This window comes from Somniosus microcephalus, chromosome 13, assembly GCF_052327205.1.
Source record: "Somniosus microcephalus isolate GS21.2 chromosome 13, FLI_Smic_1.0, whole genome shotgun sequence".
Lineage (NCBI taxonomy): Eukaryota > Metazoa > Chordata > Chondrichthyes > Squaliformes > Somniosidae > Somniosus > Somniosus microcephalus.
Genome location: NC_140999.1, coordinates 86846091 through 86870344, shown reverse-complemented (window position 1 = coordinate 86870344; position 24254 = coordinate 86846091). Strand labels below are relative to the sequence as shown.

General features: G+C 51.2%; 1 protein-coding gene across 2 annotated transcripts in view; it reads right to left on the bottom strand.

Moving 5' to 3' along the window:
* The window catches only part of LOC147108464 (uncharacterized), a 66508-nt gene extending 42770 nt beyond the window's left edge, over nucleotides 1–23738 (bottom strand). The window contains exon 1 of one of the 2 annotated variants that reach the window (XR_015080598.1): nucleotides 23327–23738. Coding sequence is in view for 1 of the 2 variants with exons in the window: in XM_086005102.1 (XP_085861228.1) it covers nucleotides 18292–19362 (1071 nt within the window). In the remaining variant the exon portion in view is untranslated. Of the gene's footprint in view, nucleotides 1–18291; nucleotides 19979–23326 lie in introns of those variants that run through there. The other variant, XM_086005102.1, reaches the window with a different exon arrangement.
* Nucleotides 23739–24254: the final 516 nt, after the last annotated feature.

Sequence of the window (24254 nt, the reverse complement as noted above, 5' to 3'; positions counted from 1 at the left end):
CTCCCAGGGCAGGAAAGAACGGGTTAGATACGGAGTAAAACTCTCTCCACAGTCCCATCAAACACTCCCAGGGCAGGTACAGCACGGGTTAGATACAGAGTAAAGCTCCATCTACGCAGTCCATTCAATAAATCCCAGGGCAGGTACAGCAGGGGTTAGTTACAGATTAAAGCTCCCTCTACACTGTCCCATCAAACACTGCCAGGGCAGGTACAGCACTGGTTAGATACAGAGTAAAGCTCCCTCTACACGGTCCCATCGAACACTCCCAGGGCAGGTACAGCACGGGTTAGACACAGAGTAAAGCTCCATCTACACAGCCCCATCAAACTCTTCCAGGGCAGGTACAGCGCGGGTTAGTTACAGAGTAAATCGCCCTCTACACTGTCCCATTAAACACTCCCAGGGCAGATACAGAGTAAAGGTCCCACTACCCTGTCCCATCAAACACTCCCAGGGCAAGTACAGCACGGGTGAAATACAGAGTAAAACTCCCTCTACACTGCCCCATCAAACTCTCCCAGGGCAGGCACAGCACGGGTTAGATAGAGAGTAATGCTACCTCTACACTGTCCGATCAAACACTCCCAGGACAGGTACAGCATGGGTTAGTTACAGTGTGCATCGCCCTCTACACTATCCCATCAAACACTCCCAGGGCAGGTACAGCACGGGTTAGATACAGAGTAAAGCTGCATGTACACTGTCTCATCAAACACTACCAGGGCAGGTACAGCACGGGTTAGATAGAGAGTAAATCGTCCTCTACACTGTCCCATCAAACACTCCAAGGGCAGGTACAGCATGGGTTACATACAGAGTGAAGCTCTCTCTACAGTGTCCCATCGAACACTCCCAGGGCAGGTACAGCACGGGTTACATACAGAGTAAAGCTCTCTCTACACAGTCCCATCAAACACTCCCAGGGCACGTACAGCACGGGTTAGATACAGAGTAAAGCTCCCTCTACACTGCCCCATCAACCACTCCCAGGGCAGGAAAGAACAGGTTAGAGACAGAGCAAAGCTCCCTCTACACAGTCCATTCTATAAATCCCAGGGCAGGTGCAGCAGGGGTTAGTTACAGAGTAAAGCTCCCTCTACACTGTCCCATCAAACACTCCCAGGGCAGGTACAGCACAGGTAATATACAGAATAAAGCTCCCTCTACACTGTCCTATTAAACACTCCCAGGGCAGGTACAGCGCGGGTTAGTTACAGAGCAAAGCTCCCTCTCCACTGTCCCATCAAACACTCCCTGGGCAGGTACAGCACGGGTTAGATACAGAGTAAATGTCCCACTACACTGTCCCATCAAACACTGCCAGGACAGGTGCAGCACGGGTTAGATACAGAGTAAAGCTCCCTCTCCACTGTCCCATCAAACACTCCCTGGGCAGGTACAGCACGGGTTAGATACAGAGTAAATGTCCCACTACACTGTCCCATCAAACACTGCCAGGACAGGTGCAGCACGGGTTCGATACAGAGTAAAGCTCCCTCTACACTGTCCCATCAAACACTCCAAGGGCAGGTACAGCATGGGTTACATACAGAGTGAAGCTCTCTCTACACAGTCCCATCAAACACTCCCAGGGCAGGTACAGCATGGGTTAGATACAGAGTAAAGCTCTCTCTACAGTGTCCCATCGAACACTCCCAGGCCAGGTACAGCACAGGTAATATACAGAATAAAGCTCCCTCTACACTGTCCTATTAAACACTCCCAGGGCAGGTACAGCGCGGGTTAGTTACAGAGCAAAGCTCCCTCTCCACTGTCCCATCAAACACTCCCTGGGCAGGTACAGCACGGGTTAGATGCAGAGTAAATGTCCCACTACACTGTCCCATCAAACACTTCCAGGGCAGGTACAGCACGGGTTAGATACAGTGTAAAGCTCCCTCTACACTGTCCATCAAACACTCCCAGGGCAGGTACAGCACGGGTTAGTTACAGTATAAAGCTCCCTCTACACTGTCCCATCAAACACTGCCAGGGCAGGTACAGCAAGGGTTAGATACAGAGTAAAGCTCCCTCTACACTGTCCCATCAAACACTCCCAGGGCAGGTACAGCACGGGTTAGTTACAGAGTGAAGCTCCCGCTACACTGTCCCATCAAACACTCCCAGGGCAGGTACAGCACGGGTTAGTTACAGAGTAAAGCTCCCTCTACACTGTCCCATCAAACACTGCCAGGGCAGGTACAGCACGGGTTAGAGACAGAGTAAAGCTCCCTCTACACTGTCCCATCAAACACTCCCAGGGCAGGTACAGCATGGGTTAGGTACAGAGTAAAGCTCTCTCTACAGTGTCCCATCAAACACTCCCAGGGCAGGTACAGCACGGGTTAGATACAGAGTAAAGCTCCCTCTACACTGCCCCATCAACCACTCCCAGGGCAGGAAAGCACCGGTTAGATACAGAGTAAAGCTCCATCTACACAGCCCCATCAAACTCTTCCAGGGCAGGTACAGCATGGGTTAGATACAGAGTAAATCGCCCTCTACACTGTCCCATCAAACACTCCCAGGGCAGGTACAGCGTGGGTTAGTTACAGAGCAAAGCTCCCTCTCCACTGTCCCATCAAACACTCCCTGGGCAGGTACAGCACGGGTTAGATACAGAGTAAATGTCCCACTACACTGTCCCATCAAACACTGCCAGGACAGGTACAGCACGGGTTAGATACAGAGTAAAGGTCCCTCTACACTGTCCCATCAAACACTCCCAGGGCAGGTACAGCACGGGTTAGGTACAGAGTAAAGCTCCCTCTACACTGTCCCCATCAAACACTCCCAGGGCAGGTACAGCATGGGTTAGTTACAGAGTGAAGCTCCCTCTACACTGTCCCATCAAACACTCCCAGGGCAGATACAGCACGGCTTAGATACTGAGTGAAGCTCCATCCACACTGTCCCATCAAACACTCCCAGGGCAGGTACAGCACGTGTTAGATACTGAGTAAAGCTCCCTCTCCACAGTCCATTCTAAAAATCCCAGGGCAGGTACAGCACGTGTTAGATACTGAGTAAAGCTCCCTCTACACTGTCCCATCAAACACTGCCAGGGCAGGTACAGCACGTGTTAGATACTGAGTAAAGCTCCCTCTACACTGAACCATCAAACATTCCCAGGGCAGATACAGCATGGGTTAGATACAGAGTAAAGCTCCTTGTCTGCACAGAGCGGGATTTAACCGAGTGGACTTGAATAGAATGCTTTGGTTGGGAATTTCGAAAGAGTGGGTATTTGGAGAAGAGGGGAAGGAGTTATTGCTTCTTGCCTACACTACTTGCAGTGCTGTGTGTTACAGGTAGATATTTAATTTCAGTACCCTTAACTTAATCTCGATCAAGTAGGTAGTCAGGAAACTACACTGTAAACTGTGTTAGCTAATTACAAATTTCATTAAATAAAACAGTGTCATAAAGGGCAGGTGGTGTGCCACAACTGCAGCATGTGGGAGTTTATGGAGAGCATTGTGATCCCGGACAACTACGTTTGCGCTAAGTGTCTGCAACTCGAGGAACTTCAGCTCATAGTTTTTCAGCTGGAGTCTGAGGTGCAGGCATTGCAGGGCTTCGGGAATGGGGAGAAGTTACCTGGACACTTTGTTCCAGGAGGCAGTCACACCCCTTAGGTTAGGTAGTGGTACAAGTCTGGTTAGCGGTCAGGGACAGGAGGGTGTGACTGCAACTCAGACAGGTAAGGGGACCCCAGGTGCAGTGCTGGAGGAACCTCAGACTTTGCCCTTGTCCAACAGGTATGAGGTTCTTGCTGCCTGTGTGGATGAGGCAAAGCCTGCAGGATGGATGAGCAAGCTGACCATGGTGCAGGTGGCCATTCAAGTGGGGGGATTGAAAGGGAATGTATTTGTGGTAGGGGACAGTATAGTCAGGGGGAATAGATACTGTTCCCTGCAGCTGCGACCGAGGGTTCCAAAGGTTATGTTGCCTGACAGGGTTAAAGATATCTCCTCGCGGCTGGAGAAGAACTTGGAGTAGAGGGGAGGATCCAGTTGTTGTGGTCCATGTAGGAACCAACGACATAGATAGAACTAGGAATGAGGTTTTGCTGAGGGAGTTTGAGGAGCTAGGATCCAAATTAAAAACCAGAACCTCAAAGGTAATAATCCCTTGATTGTTACCTGAGCCACATGCAAATTGGCATAGGGACAAACAGATTAGAGGTTTAAATGCGTGGCTCAAAGAGTGGTGTGGGAGCAAGGAGTTTCAGTTCATGGGGCACTGGCACCAGTACTGGGGAAAGAGGGACCGAATAACTAGGGAAGTAGAATGGGCTTGAAACTAATAAAGGGGGGATGGGAGGATTCAGGAAAGAGTAAATTTAAAAGCAGTGAGAGAAATGTCAAGGTTCTAGAGCAGAGTAGAGTTTTGGGTAAAGATAAACAGAATGGGTCAGAAAGGGACAGAGACAGTAACAAACTTAATAAGGCATAATGACTAAGGTGGTATCAGGGAAAAAGAGAAATAAGTCAATGTTAAAGGCACTATATCTGAATGTGCGAAGCATTTGCAACAAAATAGATGAATTAATAGCACAGGTAGAAATGAACAGGTTTGATCTAATAGCCATAATGGAGACGTGGTTGCAAAGTGGCCAAAGTTGGGAACGAAATATTCCAGGATACATAACTTTTAGAAGGGATAGGCAAAATGGAAAAGGAGGAAGGGTAGCCCTGATAATAAAGGATAGGTAAAGACAGTAGAGAGAAAGGATCTTAGCTCTGAAAATCAAGAAGTAGAATATATTGGGTGGAGCTAAGAAACAGCAAGGGGCAGAAAACATTGGTGGGGGTTGTTTATAGGCCCCCAAACAATAGTTGTAATGTAGGGCAGAGTATAAATCAGGAAATTAGAGGCACATATAACAAGGGTAATACAGTAATCATGGGGGACTGTAATCCACATATAGACTGGGCAAACCAAATTTTAAGTAATAGTGTGGAGGACGCATTCACAGAATGTATGCAAGATAGTTTTCTAGACAAGTATGTTGAGGAACCAAATAGGGAACAGGCTATTTTAGATCTAGTTTTATGCAACGAGAAAGGGTTAATTAATAACCTTGTAGTAAAGGGACCTTTAGGGAAGAGTGACCATAATATGATAGAATTTTATATCGAGTTTGAAAGTGACTTAGTTAAATCCAAAACTAGGGTCTTAAATCTAAACAAAGCAAACTACGAAGGGTGAGTTGGCTAAGGTAGATTGGAAAACTACATTGAAAGGTATGACTGGATGAGCAATGGCTAGCATTTAAATAATTAATACATAATTTACAACAAATATACATTCCTTTAAGGCACAAAAATCCCATAGGGAAAGTGGTCCAACCGTGGCTAACAAGAGAAGTTAAAGATAGTATTTGATCAAAGGAAGAGGCTTATAATGTTGCCAAAATGAGTAGTAAGCCTCAGGATTGGGAGGAGTTTTAGAATTCAACAATGGAGGACCAAGAAATTGATAAAGAGAGGGAAAATAGAATGAGACATAAAAACAGACTGTAAAAGCTTCTATAGGTATGTAAAAAGGAAAAGATTAGCGAAAGTAAATATGGGTGACTTACAGGCTGAGACAGGAGAAATTATAATGGGAGTGGCAGAGAAATTAAACAATTAAACGTCGGTCTTCACGAAAGACGCAAAAAACTTCCCGGAAATAGTGGACAACCAAGGGTCCAGCGAGAATGAGGAACTGAAAGATATTCGTATTTGTAAAAAAGTAGTACTGGAAGAATTAATGGGACTGAAAGCCAATAAATCCCCATGACCTGATGGCCTACATCCTCGGGTTTTGAAAGAGTTGGCTATAGAGATAGTGGTCGTCATTTTCCAATATTGCATAGATTCTGGAACGGTTCCTGTGGATTGGAAGGTAGCAAATGTAACCCCACTATTTAGGAAAGGAGGTGAGAAAACGGGGAACTACAGACCAGTTAGCCTGACATCAGTAGTAGGGAAAATGCTAGAATCTATTATTAAAGACATGGTAACAGGGCACTTAGAAAATAATAATAGGATTGGGCAGAGTCAACACGGATTTATGAAAGGGAAATCGTGTTTGACAAATCTGTTAAGAGTTTTTTGAGGTTGTACAGGAAACTTTGTTATATCCGGCACCGACGGGACCGAGCTGTTGCCGATCTATCAAAACTGCCGGACATATCAGTGTTAATGTTGAAGCATAAGGAGATTTGCAGCTCCGTATCTGGCAACAAACACTGTTGCTTAGCAACAGCTTCTAAACAGTCGGCCGTACCTTAGAAGCGTCTCTGTAGCTTAGCAACAGCTTCAGAGAGACTTTGCAGAGCCTGACTGTTGAAAAAAAACCTAACAAAACGGCTCCTGATTTCTGCCGGTAGACCGAGGTTTCCGGACATACAACCTCCGGATAAACCAAAGTTTCCTGTAACTAGCAGAATAGATAAGGGGGAACCAGTGGATGTGGTGTATTTGGATTTTTCAGAAGGCATTCGATAAGGTGCCACACAAGAGGTTATTAAACAAAATTAGGGCTCATGGGATTGGGGGTAATATACTAGCATGGATTGAGGATTGGTTAACGGACAGAAAACAGAGTAGGAATAAATGGGTCATTTTTGGATTGGCAGGTTGTAACTAGTGGGGTACTGCAAGGATCAGTGCTTGGGCCTCAGCTATTCACAATCTACATCAATGATTTGGATGAAGGGACCAAATGTAATATATCCAAGTTTGCTGATGATACAAAGCTGGGGAGGAATGTAAGTTGTGAAGAGGATGCAAGGAGGCTTCAAGGGGATATAGGCAAGCTAAGTGAGTGGGCAAGGACATGGCAAATGGAATATAATGTGGAGAAATGTGAAGTTATCCACTTTGGTAGGAAAAATAGAAAAGCAGATTTTTTTTTTTTATAAATGGTGAGGGATTGGGAAATGTTGGTGTTCAGAGGGACCTGGGTGTCCTTGTACACGAATCACTGAAAATTAACATGCAGGTACAGCAAGCAATTAGGAAAGCAAATGGTATGTTGGCCTTTATGCAGGTACAGCAAGCAAGAGGATTTGAGTATAAGAGTAAAGACAGAAAATGCTGGAAATACTCAGCAGGTCAGGCAGCAGCTGTGGAGAGAGAAACAGAGTTAATGTTTCAGGTTGATGACCCTTCGTCAGAACTGCTTTTGTATTAAGAGTATTGATGCGCTATCAATTACTGAGAAAGACTGGAAGTTAAGAAAGTAACAAACAGGCTTTTATTAGCTAAAGAACGAAGGCATGCCTCTAGTGGTCGACCGGTCCTGAATGCCTGGGGAACTGCAGAGCAGCCGCCTTTATACCAGGGCATATGGGTGGAGCCAGGGGCGGAGCCAGCTGAGGCATGCACAGACAGGTACAACAATGGGCAAGAGTGAACAACAGTGGTTTACCACAAGTATGTATTAAAAGTATGTCTTACTGCAATTATATAGGGCCCTGGTGAGACCACACCTGGAATATTGTGTAGAGTTTTGGTCTCCTTACTTAAGGAAGGATATACTTGCCATAGAGGGAGTGCAACAAAGGTTCACCAGACTTGTTCCTGGGATGGGGAGATTGTCCTATGAGGAGAGATTGAGTAAACTGGGCTTATATTCTCTAGAGTTTAGAAGAATAAGAACATAAGAAATAGGAGCAGGAATAGGCCACTTGGCCCCTCGAGCCTGCCCCGCCATTCAATAAGATCATGGCTGATCTTGGGCTCAAAGCCACTCCCCTGCCCGCTTCCCATAACCGTTCACTCCCTTATCTTGCAAAAATCTGTCTATCTCCACCTTAAATATATTCAATGACCCAGCCTCCACAGCTCTCTGGGGCAGAGAATTCCACAGATTTACGACCCTCAGAGAAGAAATTACTCCTCATCTCAGTGCTAAAAGGCGACCCTTTATTCTAAAACTGTGCCCCCACGTTCTAGATTTCCCCATGAGGGTAAACATCCTCTCTGCATCCACCTTGTCGAGCCCCCTCAGTATCATATGTTTCAAAAAGATTACCTCTCATTCTTCTAAATTCCAATGAGTATAGGCCCGGCCTGCTCAATCTTTCCTCATAAGTCAACCCCCTCATCTCTGGAATTAACCTAGTGAATAGTCTCTGAACTGCCTCCAAGGCAAGTATATCCTTCCTTAAATAAGGAGACCAAAACTGTACGCAGTATTCAAGGTGTGGTCTCACCAATACCTTGTACAGTTGTAGCAGGACTTCCCTGCTTTTATACTCCAACCCCATTGAAATAAAGGGCAACATTCCATTTGCATTTTTGATTACTTGCTATACCTGCATGCTAACTTTTTGTGTTTCATGCACAAGGACCCCCAGGCCCTCTGAACTGTAGCATTTTGTAATCTCTCATTTAAATAATAATTAACTTTTTTATTTTTCCTGTCAAAGTGTGTAACTTCGCACTTTCCCACATTATACTCCATCTGCCAAATGTTTGCCCACTCACTTAGCCTGTCTATATCCCTTTGCAGGTTCTTTGAGTCGTCTGCACAACTTGCTTTCCCACCCATCTTTGTATCATCCGCGAATGAGAGGTGATCTCATTGAAACATACAAAATTCTTACAGGGCTTGACAGGGTCGATACAGGGAAGATGTTTCCCTGGCCAGGGAGTTTAATACCAGGGGGTCACAGTCTCACAATAAGGGGTCAGCCATTTAGGACCGAGATGAGGAGAAATTTCTTCACTCAGAGGGTTGTTAATCTTTGAGTCTCTACAGCCCCTGGGGTACAGAATTCCACTCATTGAATATATTCAAGACAGATATCGATAAATTTTTGAATATTAAGGGAATCAAGAGATATGGAGATCGGGCAGGAAAGTGGAGTTGAGGTAGATCATCAGCCATGATCTTATTGAATGGCGGAGTGGGCTACTCCTGCTCCTATTTCTTATGTTCTACACTGTCCCATCAAACACTCCCAGAGCAGGTACAGCACAGGTTAGATACAGTACAGGATCTGGCTCGGGTCAGTGTGAATGGACCTTATCCTGGGATTGAGTCAGTACAGGGTCTCACTCGGGTCAGTGTGAATGGACCTTATCCTGGGTTTGAGTCAGTACAGGGTCTGGCTCGGGTCAGTGTGAATGGACCTTGTCCTGGGATTGAGTCAGTACAGGGTCTCACTCGGGTCAGTGTGAATGGACCTTGTCCTGGGATTGAGTCAGTACAGGGTCTGGCTCGGGTCAGTGTGAATGGACCTTGTCCTGGGATTGAGTCAGTACAGGGTCTCACTTGGGTCACTGTGAATGGACCTTGTCCTGGGATTGAGTCAGTACAGGGTCTCACTCGGGTCACTGTGAATGGACCTTGTCCTGGGATTGAGTCAGTACAGGGTCTCACTCGGGTCAGTGTGAATGGACCTTGTCCTGGGATTAAGTCAGTACAGGGTCTCACTTGGGTCAGTGTGAATGGACCATGTCCTGGGATTGAGTCAGTACAGGGTCTCACTCGGGTCAGTGTGAATGGACCTTGTCCTGGGATTGAGTCAGTACAGGGTCTGGCTCGGGTCAGTGTGAATGGACCTTGTCCTGGGATTGAGTCAGTACAGGGTCTCACTCGGGTCACTGTGAATGGACCTTGTCCTGGGATTGAGTCAGTACAGGGTCTCACTCGGGTCAGTGTGAATGGACCTTGTCCTGGGATTAAGTCAGTACAGGGTCTCACTTGGGTCAGTGTGAATGGACCATGTCCTGGGATTGAGTCAGTACAGGGTCTGGCTCGGGTCAGTGTGAATGGACCTTATCCTGGGATTGAGTCAGTACAGGGTCTGGCTCGGGTCAGTGTGAATGGACCTTGTCCTGGGATTGAGTCAGTGCAGGATCTGTAGGTTTGAAGGTCGAGAGCTGGAATGACAGTTTGAAGGTCGAGAGCTGGAGTGACAGTTTGAAGGTCGAGAGCTGGAGTGACAGTTTGAAGGTCGAGAGCTGGAGTGACAGTTTGAAGGTCGAGAGCTGGAGAGACAGTTTGAAGGTCGAGAGCTGGAGAGACAGTTTGAAGGTCGCGAGCTGGAGAGACAGTTTGATGGTCGAGAGCTGGAGAGACAGTTTGAAGGTCGAGAGCTGGAGAGACAGTTTGAAGGTCGAGAGCTGGAGTGACAGTTTGAAGGTCGAGAGCTGGAGTGACAGTTTGAAGGTCGAGAGCTGGAGAGACAGTTTGAAGGTCGAGAGCTGGAGTGACAGTTTGAAGGTCGAGAGCTGGAGAGACAGTTTGAAGGTCGAGAGCTGGAGAGACAGTTTGAAGGTCGAGAGCTGGAGTGACAGTTTGAAGGTCGAGAGCTGGAGTGACAGTTTGAAGGTCGAGAGCTGGAGTGACAGTTTGAAGGTCGAGAGCTGGAGAGAGAGTTTGAAGGTCGAGAGCTGGAGAGACAGTTTGAAGGTCGAGAGCTGGAGAGACAGTTTGAAGGTCGAGAGCTGGAGAGACAGTTTGAAGGTCGAGAGCTGGAGAGACAGTTTGAAGGTCGAGAGCTGGAGAGACAGTTTGAAGGTCGAGAGCTGGAGAGACAGTTTGAAGGTCGAGAGCTGCAGAGACAGTTTGAAGGTCGAGAGCTGGAGAGAGGACAGTTTGAAGGTCGAGAGCTGGAGAGACAGTTTGAAGGATGAGAGCTGGAGAGACAGTTTGAGGGTCGAGAGCTGGAGAGACAGTTTGAAGGTCGAGAGCTGGAGAGAGGACAGTTTGAAGGTCGAGAGCTGGAGAGACAGTTTGAAGGTCGAGAGCTGGAGAGACAGTTTGAAGGTCGAGAGCTGGAGAGAGGACAGTTTGAAGGTCGAGAGCTGGAGAGACAGTTTGAAGGTCGAGAGCTGGAGAGACAGTTTGAAGGTCGAGAGCTGGAGAGACAGTTTGAAGGTCGAGAGCTGGAGAGAGGACAGTTTGAAGGTCGAGAGCTGGAGAGACAGTTTGAAGGTCGAGAGCTGGAGAGACAGTTTGAAGGTCAAGAGCTGGAGAGAGGACAGTTTGAAGGTCGAGAGCTGGAGAGACAGTTTGAAGGATGAGAGCTGGAGAGACAGTTTGAAGGATGAGAGCTGGAGAGACAGTTTGAGGGTCGAGAGCTGGAGAGACAGTTTGAAGGTCGAGAGCTGGAGAGACAGTTTGAAGGTCGAGAGCTGGAGAGAGGACAGTTTGAAGGTCGAGAGCTGGAGAGACAGTTTGAAGGATGAGAGCTGGAGAGACAGTTTGAGGGTCGAGAGCTGGAGAGACAGTTTGAAGGTCGAGAGCTGGAGAGAGGACAGTTTGAAGGTCGAGAGCTGGAGAGACAGTTTGAAGGTCGAGAGCTGGAGAGACAGTTTGAAGGTCGAGAGCTGCAGAGACAGTTTGAAGGTCGAGAGCTGGAGAGAGGACAGTTTGAAGGTCGAGAGCTGGAGAGACAGTTTGAAGGATGAGAGCTGGAGAGACAGTTTGAGGGTCGAGAGCTGGAGAGACAGTTTGAAGGTCGAGAGCTGGAGAGAGGACAGTTTGAAGGTCGAGAGCTGGAGAGACAGTTTGAAGGTCGAGAGCTGGAGAGACAGTTTGAAGGTCGAGAGCTGGAGAGAGGACAGTTTGAAGGTCGAGAGCTGGAGAGACAGTTTGAAGGATGAGAGCTGGAGAGACAGTTTGAGGGTCGAGAGCTGGAGCGACAGTTTGAAGGATGAGAGTTGGAGCGGAACCCGGCTACCAGGACGCCAAGTTGGACAGCCAGGGGTAATGTGCAGGGCAGGTGTGCGGAGGAAACCGAGGGGAAACATCGAGAAAGACAGAGGAAACATCGAGAGAGAGAGAGAGGGGAAACATCGAGAGAGACCAAGATGGAAACATCGAGAAAGATTGAGGGGGCACTTTATTTATTTAATGTTATTAATTAATTAATTAATTAATTAATTAATTAATTAATTAAATTTATTTAATTATAAGTTCTGAGTTCCTCACGATGCTCTCCCAGTGCAGCCACCCTGTAACCAGAGATTATTCCAGAAGCCTGGGTAGAAATATCAATGTAATTACTGTAGAAATTACTTTTTTTTACATTATTGCTTGTTCATTTTATGTGCTGTCTTTTTATGTCTTTTATTTATTTTATGTCTGCTTTATTTATATTTTAAAGTATGTATGCGTGTATATGTCGGTATGTGTTTTTTTGTGATGGCGCCGATGAAGATGGCTGCCGTCCTTGCGGGCTCCGTGCGTACCAGGCAGCTAAGTGTTCTTATAGCAAAATACTGCAGATGTTGGAAATCCGAAATAACAACAGAAAATGCTGGAAAAACTCAGCAAGTCAGGCAACATCCGTGGAGAGAAATTTGAGTTGACGTTTCGGGTTTGACCCTTCTTCAAAACTGGAGAGAAAAGGAACTAGATCGAAGGCAGCTGGCAGCTATCTTTTGCCCTGCCAGTACACTTTACACCTAATCACAGCCTATTACCATCTCGTCTAGCTTCTAATCTCTTTTACTTCTTTTGGTTCTTTTATTCTTTTGTCCGATCGCAGCCCTGCCTTCGATCTAGTTCCTTTTCTCTCCAGTTTTGAAGAAGGGTCAAACCCGAAACGTCAACTCAAATTTCTCTCCACGGATGTTGCCTGACTTGCTGAGTTTTTCCAGCATTTTCTGTAGCTAAGTGTTCTTGCTGCTTGGTGCTCTCGGCTCGTCAAGAAAAAAACATTTCACTGACTAGATTACACTTCTTGTATTTAGTTATGTGACCAATAAAATTGAAATTGAAATTGATCTGGCTCGGGTCAGTGTGAATGGACCTTGTCCTGGGATTGACTCAGTACAGGGTCTCACTCGGGTCAGTGTGAATGGACCTTGTCCTAGGATTGAGTCAGTACAGGGTCTGGCTCGGGTCAGTGTGAATAGACCTTGTCCTGGGATTGAGTCAGTACAGGGTCTCCCTCGGGTCAGTGTGAATGGACCTTGTCCTGGGATTGAGTCAGTACAGGGTCTCACTCGGGTCAGTGTGAATGGACCTTATCCTGGGATTGAGTCAGTACAGGGTCTCACTCGGGTCAGTGTGAATGGACCTTATCCTGGGATTGAGTCAGTACAGGGTCTCACTCGGGTCAGTGTGAATGGACCTTGTCCTAGGATTGAGTCAGTACAGGGTCTCACTCGGGTCAGTGTGAATGGATCTTGTCCTGGGATTGAGTCAGTACAGGGTCTCCCTCGGGTCAGTGTGAATGGACCTTGTCCTGGGATTGAGTCAGTACAGGGTCTCACTCGGGTCAGTGTGAATGGACCTTGTCCTGGGATTGAGTCAGCACAGGGTCTGGCTCGGGTCAGTGTGAATGGACCTTGTCCTGGGATTGAGTCAGTACAGGGTCTCACTCGGGTCAGTGTGAATGGACCTTGTCCTGGGATTGAGTCAGTACAGGGTCTGGCTCGGGTCAGTGTGAATGGACCTTGTCCTGGGATTGAGTCAGTACAGGGGCTGGCTCGGGTCAGTGTGAATGGACCTTATCCTGGGATTGAGTCAGTACAGGGTCTGGCTGGGGTCAGTGTGAATGGACCTTATCCTGGGATTGAGTCAGTACAGGGTCTCACTCGGGTCAGTGTGAATGGATCTTGTCCTGGGATTGAGTCAGTACAGGGGCTGGCTCGGGTCAGTGTGAATGGACCTTATCCTGGGATTGAGTCAATACAGGGTCTGGCTCGGGTCAGTGTGAATGGACCTTATCCTGGGATTGAGTCAGTACAGGGTCGCAGTCGGGTCAGTGTGAATGGACCTTGTCCTGGGATTGAGTCAGTACAGGGTCTCACTCGGGTCAGTGTGAATGGACTTTGTCCTGGGATTGAGTCAGAACAGGGTCTCACTCGGGTCAGTGTGAATGGACCTTATCCTGGGATTGAGTCAGTACAGGATCTGGCTCGGGTCAGTGTGAATGGACCTTGTCCTGGGATTGAGTCAGTACAGGGTCTCACTCGGGTCAGTGTGAATGGACCTTTGTGGTAAACCACTGTTTGTATTCCGCTGTGTACATGCCTGGACATGCCTCGGCTGACTCCTCCCACAAGTCCTAGTATAAAGGTGACTGCTCCCCAGCCCTTTGTATTTCTGGACCGGTCGACCACTCGAGGCACACCTTCATTCTTTTGTTAATAAAAAGCCTTTAGTTACTCTCTTAACTCTCAGTCTTTTATGAGTAATTGATAGCGCATCAATTTTATTAACAAAATTTTTATAATGGAGAAGATCCTCACACCAGCATGCCTGGACTTAGATCATCGGGAGGCGGACTCATCCACCAAGTTTACTCACTGGCTTAAGTGTTTCGAAAAATTCCTGACCGCCTCCGCAGCAATCAAATCGGACGAGGACAAACTGGATGTCCTGACCTCCAAAGTGAACCACCGAGTGTACTCGGTCATCCAAGACGCGACCTCGTACGCGGACGCTATCAAGCTCCTCAAGGACCAGTACACGCGCCCAGTGAACGAAGTGTACGCCAGGCACCTTCTGGGGAGTCGTAAGCAACAACCTGGGGAATCGACCGTGGAATACCTTCAGGCACTGTCTGTGCTTGGCCGGGCCTGTGGTTGTAAGGATGTAAAGGCCGCCATGTACACAGAGGAACTTATCCGGGACGCTTTTGTAGCGGGCCACAGATCCAATTACACCCGACAGCGACTGTTGGAGCAGAGTGACCTCGACCTCAACAAGGCCTCTGAACTCGCACTATCATTGGATGCAGCCTACCGGGGCATGGATGCCTACTCCTCTGCACCGTGGACGCCGCGGGGAATGACAGCCTGGGACACGGTAGGACCGCCTCATAGCGCCGTGCCACCCCAGCCACGGCCCAACTACCGCAGCAGTGTCCCAAGGCCAGAAATGCTACTTCTGTGGCCAGGCAAAACACCCCAGAGCGCGCTGCCCGGCGAAAAACGCGATCTGCTCGGGCTGCGGGAAGAAGGGACACTACGCTAACGTCTGCAGGGCCAAAGCCACCCCGAACCCCAGCAGCGCCGCGTGTGGGCCATGCGGGCCGCCATCTTGGGCCTCCCCGGCCATGTGCGAACCACCGGTACAGCAGCCATTTTGGACGCCTCCAGCCACATGGGGATCATGGACGCCGCCATCTTGGACGACAGCCGGAACGCAGCAGGCCCCCAACACCGCCTCATCTGATACCCACAGCGACACACCGACCCCTACTCTGTCATCCGTTACACTGGACCAAGCGAGACCGCACCAGCTGGCCAGTTCCACAATGGACATTAAGGTAAATGGCCACGATACTGATGCGCCATCAATTACTCAAAAGACTGAAGTTGAGCGAGTAACAATCAGGCTTTTATTAACTAAAGAATGAAGGTCTTGTCTCGAGTGGTCGACCCGTCCAGAATACTAAGGGACTGGGAGGTAGTCACTTATATACCTGAAATAGTGGGAGGAGTCAGCCGAGGCATGTCCAGACCTGTACCTAGTGGAATACACATACAGACACAGACAGGTATGACAGTGGTTTACCACATTCACCCCTTGTTTAAAAATGAGTCCGGCGGGGTGAAGTGTATTTAAAAGTTTGTGTATTGGAGTCTCTCCGGAGGTCTTGTCTGCCGCTGTGATCGACGTGGCGACGGCAGGGGTGGTGGAGCTTCCGGCGTCGCGTCCCGTGTAGGCTGGGGCCCTGGAGTGTAGTCCTCATGGGTGACGGTCCAAGGCGAGCCGGCTGCTGGGGTTGGATATCGGGTCGTGGGGGGGGGGTGGTAATGGGTAGTGGGTTACAGCGGTCCCCGAGGGTGCGAGGTCTCGTATGGAGACTGTGTCCTCCCGCCCGTCCGGGTACGCAATGTAAGCGTACTGGGGGTTGGCGTGGAGGAGGTCGACCCTCTCGACCAGGGGGTCCGTTTTATTGGCCCTCACGTGTCTTCTCAGTAGTACCGGCCCTGGGGACGTCAGCCATGGCGGTAACGATGTCCCCGATGTGGACTTCCTTGGGAAGACAAACATTTTCTCGTGAGGGGTGGCATTGGTGGCAGTGCAGAGAAGTGACCGAATCGAGTGGAGCGCATCGGGGAGCACCTCCTGCCAGCGGGAGGTCGGAAGGCCCCTAGACTTTAAGGCTAGTAGGGCAGCCTTCCAAACAGTTGCATTCTCTCTTTCCACCTGTCCGTTCCCCCGGGGGTTGTAACTGGTGGTCCTGCTTGTGGCTATACCCCTAGCGAGCAGGTACTGGCGGAGTTCGTCGCTCATAAACGATGAGCCCCGGTCGCTATGGATATAGCTGGGGAAACCGAACAGGGTGAAGAGGCTGTTCAGACATTTAATGACCGTGGCACTGGTCATGTCCGGGCAGGGGATAGCGAACGGGAACCGGGAGTACTCGTCAATGATGTTGAGGAAGTACACATTGCGGTCGGAGGAGGGGAGAGGCCCTTTAAAATCGACGCTCAGGCGTTCGAAAGGGCGAGTGGCTTTTATCAGGTGGGCTCTGTCTGGTCTATAAAAGTGCGGTTTGCACTCAGCGCAGACTTGGCAGTTCTTGGTCATGGTCCTGACCTCCTCAATGGAGTAAGGCAGGTTGCGGGCCTTGATGAAGTGGAAGAACCTGGTGACCCCCGGGTGGCAGAGGTCATTGTGGAGGGCCCTCAGCCTATCGATCTGCGCGCTGGCGCAGGTGCCACGCGATAGGGCATCTGGGGGTTCATTGAGCTTCCCAGGCCGGTACAAGATCTCGTAATTGTAGGTGGAAAGTTCGATTCTCCACCTCAAGATCTTGTCATTTTTGATTTTGCCCCTCTGCTTGTTGTTGAACATAAAAGCAACTGAACGCTGGTCAGTGAGCAGGGTAAATCGTTTTCCGGCCAGGTAGTGCCTCCAATGACGCACAGCCTCCACGATAGCCTGGGCCTCCTTCTCGACCGCGGAGTGTCTGGTCTCCGGGCCCTGGAGGGTTCGTGAGAAGAATGCCACAGGTCTCCCCGCCTGATTAAGGGTGGCGGCCAGAGCGAAGTCGGACGCATCGCTTTCCACCTGGAAGGGGATGGATTCGTCCACTGCGTGCATGGTGGCTTTGGCAATGTCTTCCTTGATACGGTGGAAGGCTAAGCGGGCCTCTGCCGTCACGGGAAAAGAGGTGGACTTGATCAGCGGACGGGCTTTGTCTGCATAGTAGGGGACCCACTGAGCGTAGTAGGAAAAAAACCCTAGGCACCTCTTCAGAGCTTTTAGGCAGTGGGGCAGTGGGAGTTCCATAAGGGGACGCATCCGGTCCGGGTCGGGACCGATGACCCCGTGTTCTACAACACAGCCAAGGATGGCGAGGCGGTCTGTGCGGAATATGCACTTCTCCTTGTTATATGTCAGGTTCAGGAGTTGGGCTGTGCGGAGGAATTTCTCGAGGTTTGCGTCATGGTCCTGCAAGTCATGGCCGCAGATGGTCACATTATCTAGGTAAGGGAAAGTGGCCTGCAGCTCGTTTTGATCGACCATCCGGTCCATCTCCCTTTGGAAGACGGAGACCCCGTTGGTAACGCCGAAGGGAACCCTAAGGAAGTGATAGAGGCGGCCGTTTGCCTCAAAAGCAGTATACTGGCGGTCTTCAGGGCTGATGGGGAGCTGGTGGTACGCTGATTTCAGGTCAATGGTCGAAAAGACGCGGTACTGCGCGATCTGGTTGACCATGTCAGCTATGCGGGGGAGTGGGTAGGCGTCCAGCAGGGTGTAGCGGTTTATTGTTTGGCTGTAGTCGATGACCAGGCGTTGTTTCTCGCCGGTCTTAACGACCACAACCTGGGCTCGCCAGGGGCTGGAGCTGCCCTCAATAATCCCCTCCTTCAGGAGCCGTTCCACTTCGGTTTTGATGAAAACCCTGTCCCCGGCACTGTATCGCCTGCTCTTTGTGGCGATGGGCTTACAGTCGGGGGTGAGGTTAGCAAACAGTGGGGGGGGTGGGACTCTGAGTGTGGAGAGGTTGCATCTAGTGCGCGGCGGGCAATTTGGAGGCTGCTGGCTGCGGACTGTGAGTGGGGGGAGGGGGCCACCGTACGCCATCGTAACGCTTTTGAGGTGGCACTGGAAATCCAACCCCAGTAGAACGGCAGCGCAGAGGTCGGGCAGGACCAGGAGTTTAAAATTATTGAACACAGTCCCGTCTACTACTAGTGTCACCACGCAGTAGCCGCCAATGTCCGCTGACTGGGACTCGGAGGTCATAGAAATCCGCTGGTGCGCAGGCAGGACTGGGAGAGAGCAACGCCGCACCGTGTCGGGGTGGATGAAGCTCTCTGTGCTCCCGGAGTCAAAAAGGCAGTTTATTGCATGGCCGTTTACCTTAACGTCCATTTTGGACCGAGCTAGCTGGTGCGGTCTCGTTTGGTCCAGCGTCACAGAGGCCAGCGTAGGGGTCGGTGTGTCGCTGCGAGTATCAGATGGGGGGGGGTTGGCGGTCTGCTGCGTCCCGGCTGGTGTCCAAGATGGCGGCGCCCATGATTCCCATGTGGCTGGAGTCGTCCAAGATGGCTGCTGCTGCGGTGGTTCGCACATGGCTGGGGAGGCCCAAGATGGCGGCTCGCACGGCCCACACGCGGCGCTGCTGGCGTTCGGGGTGGCTTTGGCCTTGCAGACGCTGGCGTAGTGTCCCTTTTTCCCGCAGCCCGAGCAGGTTGCATTCTTCGCCGGGCAGCGCGCTCTGGGGTGTTTGGCCTGGCCACAGAAGTAGCATTTCTGGCCTTGGGATACTGCTGTCTGGCTTTGGGACACTGCTGCGGTAGTTGGGCCGTTGTTGGGCTGTGGCTGGGGTGGCACGGTGCTATGGGGCTGTCCTACCGTGTCCCAGGTTGTCGTTCCCCGCGGCGTCCACGGTGCAGAGGAGTAGGCATCCATGCCCCGGAAGGCTGCGTCCAGCGTTAGTGCAATGTCGGAGGCTTTGTCGAGGGTGAGGTCACTCTGCTCCAGCAGTCGCTGTCTGGTGTAGTTGGACCTGTGGCCCGCTACGAAGGCATCCCGGATCAGTTCCTCCGTGTACTTAGTGGGCGTTACCGCCTTACACCCACAGGCCCGGCCAAGCACGGACAGTGCTTGGAGGTATTCCTCAGTCGATTCCCCAGGTTGTTGCTTGCGACTCCCCAGAAGGTGCCTAGCGTATACTTCGTTCACAGGGCGCGTGTACTGGGTCTTGAGGAGCTGGAGGGCGGCTGTGTACGAGGTCGCATCCCGGATGACTGAGTACACTCGGTGGTTCACCTTGGAGAACAGGACAGACAGTTTGTCCGCATCCGTTTCGACTGCAGTGGAGGCAGTCAGGAATGTCTCGAAGCACGTGAGCCAGTGAGCAAACTTGGTGGAAGCGTCCGCTTCCCGACTGTCCAGGTCCAGGCATGCTGGTGTGAGGATCTTCTCCATTATAAAAAATTTAGTTAATAAAATTGATGCGCCATCAATTACTCAAAAGACTGAAGTTGAGCGAGTAACAATCAGGCTTTTATTAACTAAAGAATGAAGGTCTTGTCTCGAGTGGTCGACCCGTCCAGAATACTAAGGGACTGGGAGGTAGTCACTTATATACCTGGAATAGTGGGAGGAGTCAGCCGAGGCATGTCCAGACCTGTACCTAGTGGAATACACATACAGACACAGACAGGTATGACAGTGGTTTACCACAGATACAATCTGCCTTTTTGACTCTGGGAGCACGGAGAGCTTCATCCACCCCGACACGGTGCGGCGTTGCTCTCTCCCAGTCCTGCCTGCGCACCAGCGGATTTCTATGGCCTCCGAGTCCCAGTCGGCGGACATCAGCGGCTACTGCGTAGTGACACTCGTAGTAGACGGGACCGTGTACGATCATTTTAAACTTCTGGTCCTGCCCGACCTCTGCGCTGCCGTCCTGCTGGGGTTAGATTTTCAGTGCCACCTTAAAAGTGTTACGATGGCGTACGGTGGACCCCTACCCCCACTCACAGTCCGCAGCTCCCAAATTGCCCGCCGCGCACCAGGTGCAACCTCTCCACACTCAGAGTCACCCCCCCCCCCCACTGTTTGCTAACCTCACCCCCGACTGTAAGCCCATCGCCACAAAGAGCAGGCGATACAGTGCCGGGGACAGGGTTTTCATTAAAACCGAAGTGGAGCGGCTCCTGAAGGAAGGGATTATTGAGGGCAGCACCAGCCCCTGGCGAGCCCAGGTTGTGGTCGTTAAGACCGGCGAGAAGCAGTGCCTGGTCATCGACTACAGCCAGACAATAAATCGCTACACCCTGCTGGACGCCTACCCACTCCTCCGCATAGCTGATATGGTCAACCAGATCGCGCAGTACCGCGTCTTCTCGACCATTGACCTGAAATCAGCGTACCACCAGCTCCCTATCCGCCCTGAGGACCGCCAGTATACTGCCTTTGAGGCAAACGGCCGCCTCTACCACTTCCTTAGGGTTCCCTTTGGCGTCACCAACGGGGTCTCCGTCTTCCAAAGGGAGATGGACCGGATGGTAGATCAAAATGCGTTGCAGGCCACTTTCCCATATCTGGACAATGTGGCCATCTGCGGCCGTGACTTGCAGGACCATGACGCAAACCTCGAAAAATTCCTCCGCACCGCCCAACTCCTGAACCTGACATATAACAAGGAGTGCATATTCCGCACAAACCGCCTCGCCATCCTTGGCTGTGTTGTGGAACACGGAGTCATCGGCCCCGACCCCGACCGGATGCGTCCCCTTATGGAACTCCCACTGCCCCAAGGCCCTGAAGAGGTGCCTAGGGTTTTTCTCCTATTATGCCCAGTGGGTCCCCTACTATGCGGACAAGGCCCATCCGCTGATCAAGTCCACCTCTTTTCCCTTGACGGCAGAGGCCCGCTTAGCCTTCCACCGTATCAAGGAAGACATTGCCAAAGTCAGCATGCACGCAGTGGACGAATCCATCCCCTTCCAGGTGGAAAGCGACGCGTCCGACTTTGCCCTGGCCGCTACCCTCAATCAGGCGGGGAGACCCGTGGCCTTCTTTTCATGAACCCTCCAAGGCCCGGAGACCAGACACTCCGCTGTTGAGAAGGAGGCCCAGGCGATTGTGGAGGCTGTGCGTCATTGGAGGCACTACCTGGCCGGAAAACGATTTACCCTGCTCACTGACCAACGTTCAGTTGCTTTCATGTTTAACAACAAGCAGAGGGGCAAAATCAAAAATGACAAGATCTTGAGGTGGAGAATCGAACTTTCCACCTACAATTACGAGATCTTGTACCGGCCCGGGAAGCTCAATGAACCCCCGGATGCGCTATCGCGTGGCACCTGCGCCAGCGCGCAGATCGATAGACTGTGGGCCCTCCACAATGACCTCTGCCACCCGGGGGTCACCAGGTTCTTCCACTTCATCAAGGCCCGCAACCTGCCTTACTCTATTGAGGAGGTCAGGACCATGACCAGGAACTGCCAAGTCTGCGCTGAGTGCAAACCGCACTTTTATAGACCAGACAGGGCCCACCTGATAAAAGCCACTCGCCCCTTCGAGCGCCTGAGCGTTGATTTTAAAGGGCCTCTCCCCTCCTCCGACCACAATGTGGACTTCCTCAATATTATTGATGAGTACTCCCGTTTCCTGTTCGCCATCCCCTGCCCGGACATGACCAGTGCCACGGTCATTAAATGTCTGAACGACCTCTTCACCCTGTTCGGTTTCCCCAGCTATATCCATAGCGACCGGGGCTCATCGTTTATGAGCGACGAACTCCGTCAGTACCTGCTAACTAGGGGTATTGCCACAAGCAGGACCACCAGTTACAACCCCCGGGGGAACGGACAGTTGGAAAGAGAAAATGCGACAGTTTGGAAGGCCGCCCTGCTAGCCTTAAAGTCTAGGGGCCTTCCAACCTCCCGCTGGCAGGATGTGCTCCCCGATGCGCTCCACTCTATTCGGTCACTGCTCTGCACTGCCACTAACGCCACCCCTCATGAGAAAATGTTTGTCTTCCCAAGGAAGTCCACATCGGGGACATCGCTACCGCCATGGCTGACGTCCCCAGGGCCGGTCCTACTGAGAAGGCACGTGAGGACCCATAAAACGGACCCCCTGGTCGAGAGGGTCGACCTCCTCCACGCCAACCCCCAGTATGCTTACATTGCATACCCGGACGGGCGGGAGGACACAGTCTCCATAAGAGACCTTGCACCCTCGGGGGCCGCAGTAACCCACTACTCACTACCACCCCCCCCCCCCCCACGATCCGATATCCAGCCCCAGCAGACGGCAGGCCTGGGCCCCGCGACCCGCTCGACATCTACGAGGACGACACGCTTGTGCCACAGCCCACGCAGGACTCGACGCCGGAAGCTCCACTACCCCTGCCGTTGCCACGCCGATCACAGCGGCAGACAAGACCTCCGGAGAGGCTCCAATACACTAACTTTTAATACACTTCACCCCGCCGGACTCAATTTTAAACAAGGGGTGAATGTGGTAAACCACTGTATGTATTCCACTGTGTACATGTCTGGACATGCCTCGGCTGACTCCTCCCACAAGTCCTAGTATAAAGGTGACTGCTCCCCAGCCCTTTGTATTTCTGGACCGGTCGACCACTCGAGGCAGACCTTCATTCTTTTGTTAATAAAAGCCTTTAGTTACTCTCTTAACTCTCAGTCTTTTATGAGTAATTGATAGCGCACCAACCTTGTCCTGGGATTGAGTCAGTACAGGGTCTGGCTCGGGTCAGTGTGAATGGACCTTATCCTGGGATTGAGTCAGTACAGGGTCTGGCTCGGGTCAGTGTGAATGGACCTTATCCTGGGATTGAGTCAGTACAGGGTCTCACTCGGGTCAGTGTGAATGGACCTTATCCTGGGATTGAGTCAGTACAGGGTCTCACTCGGGTCAGTGTGAATGGATCTTGTCCTGGGATTGAGTCAGTACAGGGGCTGGCTCGGGTCAGTGTGAATGGACCTTATCCTGGGATTGAGTCAGTACAGGGTCTGGCTCGGGTCAGTGTGAATGGACCTTATCCTGGGATTGAGTCAGTACAGGGTCTCACACGGGTCAGTGTGAATGGACCTTGTCCTGGGATTGAGTCAGTACAGGGTCTCACTCGGGTCAGTGTGAATGGACCTTATCCTGGGATTGAGTCAGTACAGGGTCTGGCTCGGGTCAGTGTGAATGGACCTTATCCTGGGATTGAGTCAGTACAGGGTCTCACTCGGGTCAGTGTGAATGGACCTTATCCTGGGATTGAGTCAGTACAGGGTCTCACTCAGGTCAGTGTGAATGGACCTTATCCTGGGATTGAGTCAGTACAGGGTCTCACTCGGGTCAGTGTGAAAGGACCTTGTCCTGGGATTGAGTCAGTACAGGGTCTGGCTCGGGCAGTGTGCCTTACCCCATCTCCAGTGATGCAGTTTCTCGCCCAAAATGTACAGTGAGACGGCTACAAGACCAGCTGCTGTAAGAAAGATCCCCATGGCAACAGGGCTGAGCACCTCCAGAATGGGGTAGACCCAGATTGTTGAGATGTGGTGAATCCACAGCACCCTGAAAAAGAGGGAAAGATATCAGGGCTTGTCTCAACACGCACATTCCCAGTTATATACTCAGTGTCTGAAATCCCTCGTTAGTACCCGACGCTCTCCCAATTCCTTTGACAGACCCGCTGCACTCCCCCTGCCCAGCCTGTACACACCCGAAGGAGAGGAAGGGGGCAGAGGGAGAGAGAGGGGTCCGAGACAGACAAAGAGGAGAAACAGGGGGCCAAGAGAGGATGGGGCAGAGAGAAAGAGAGGGGGGGAGGCAGAGCGTAGGGTGGGGGGGAGGGGGGGGGAGGAGGGAGAGAGAGAGAGAGAGAGAGAGGGGGAGAGAGAGAGAGAGAGAGAGAGAGAGAGGAGGGGAGAGAGAGAGGCGGGAGAGAGAGAGAGAGAGGGGGAGAGAGAGAGAGAGAGGAGGGGGAGAGAGAGAGAGAGAGAGAGAGAGAGAGAGAGAGAGGAGGGAGAGAGGCGGGGAGAGAGAGAGAGAGAGAGAGGGGGAGAGAGAGAGAGAGAGAGAGAGAGAGAGAGAGAGAGAGAGAGGAGGGGAGAGAGAGAGAGAGAGAGAGAGAGAGAGGAGGGAGAGAGAGAGAGAGAGGAGAGGGGGAGAGAGAGAGAGGGGGAGAGAGAGAGGGAGAGGGGGGGAGAGAGAGAGAGGGGGCAGAGGGAGAGAGAGAGGGGGCAGAGGGAGAGAGAGGGGGCAGAGGGAGAGAGAGAGGGGGCAGAGGGGAGAGAGAGAGGGGGCAGAGGGAGAGAGAGAGAGGGGAGAGAGAGAGGGGGCAGAGGGAG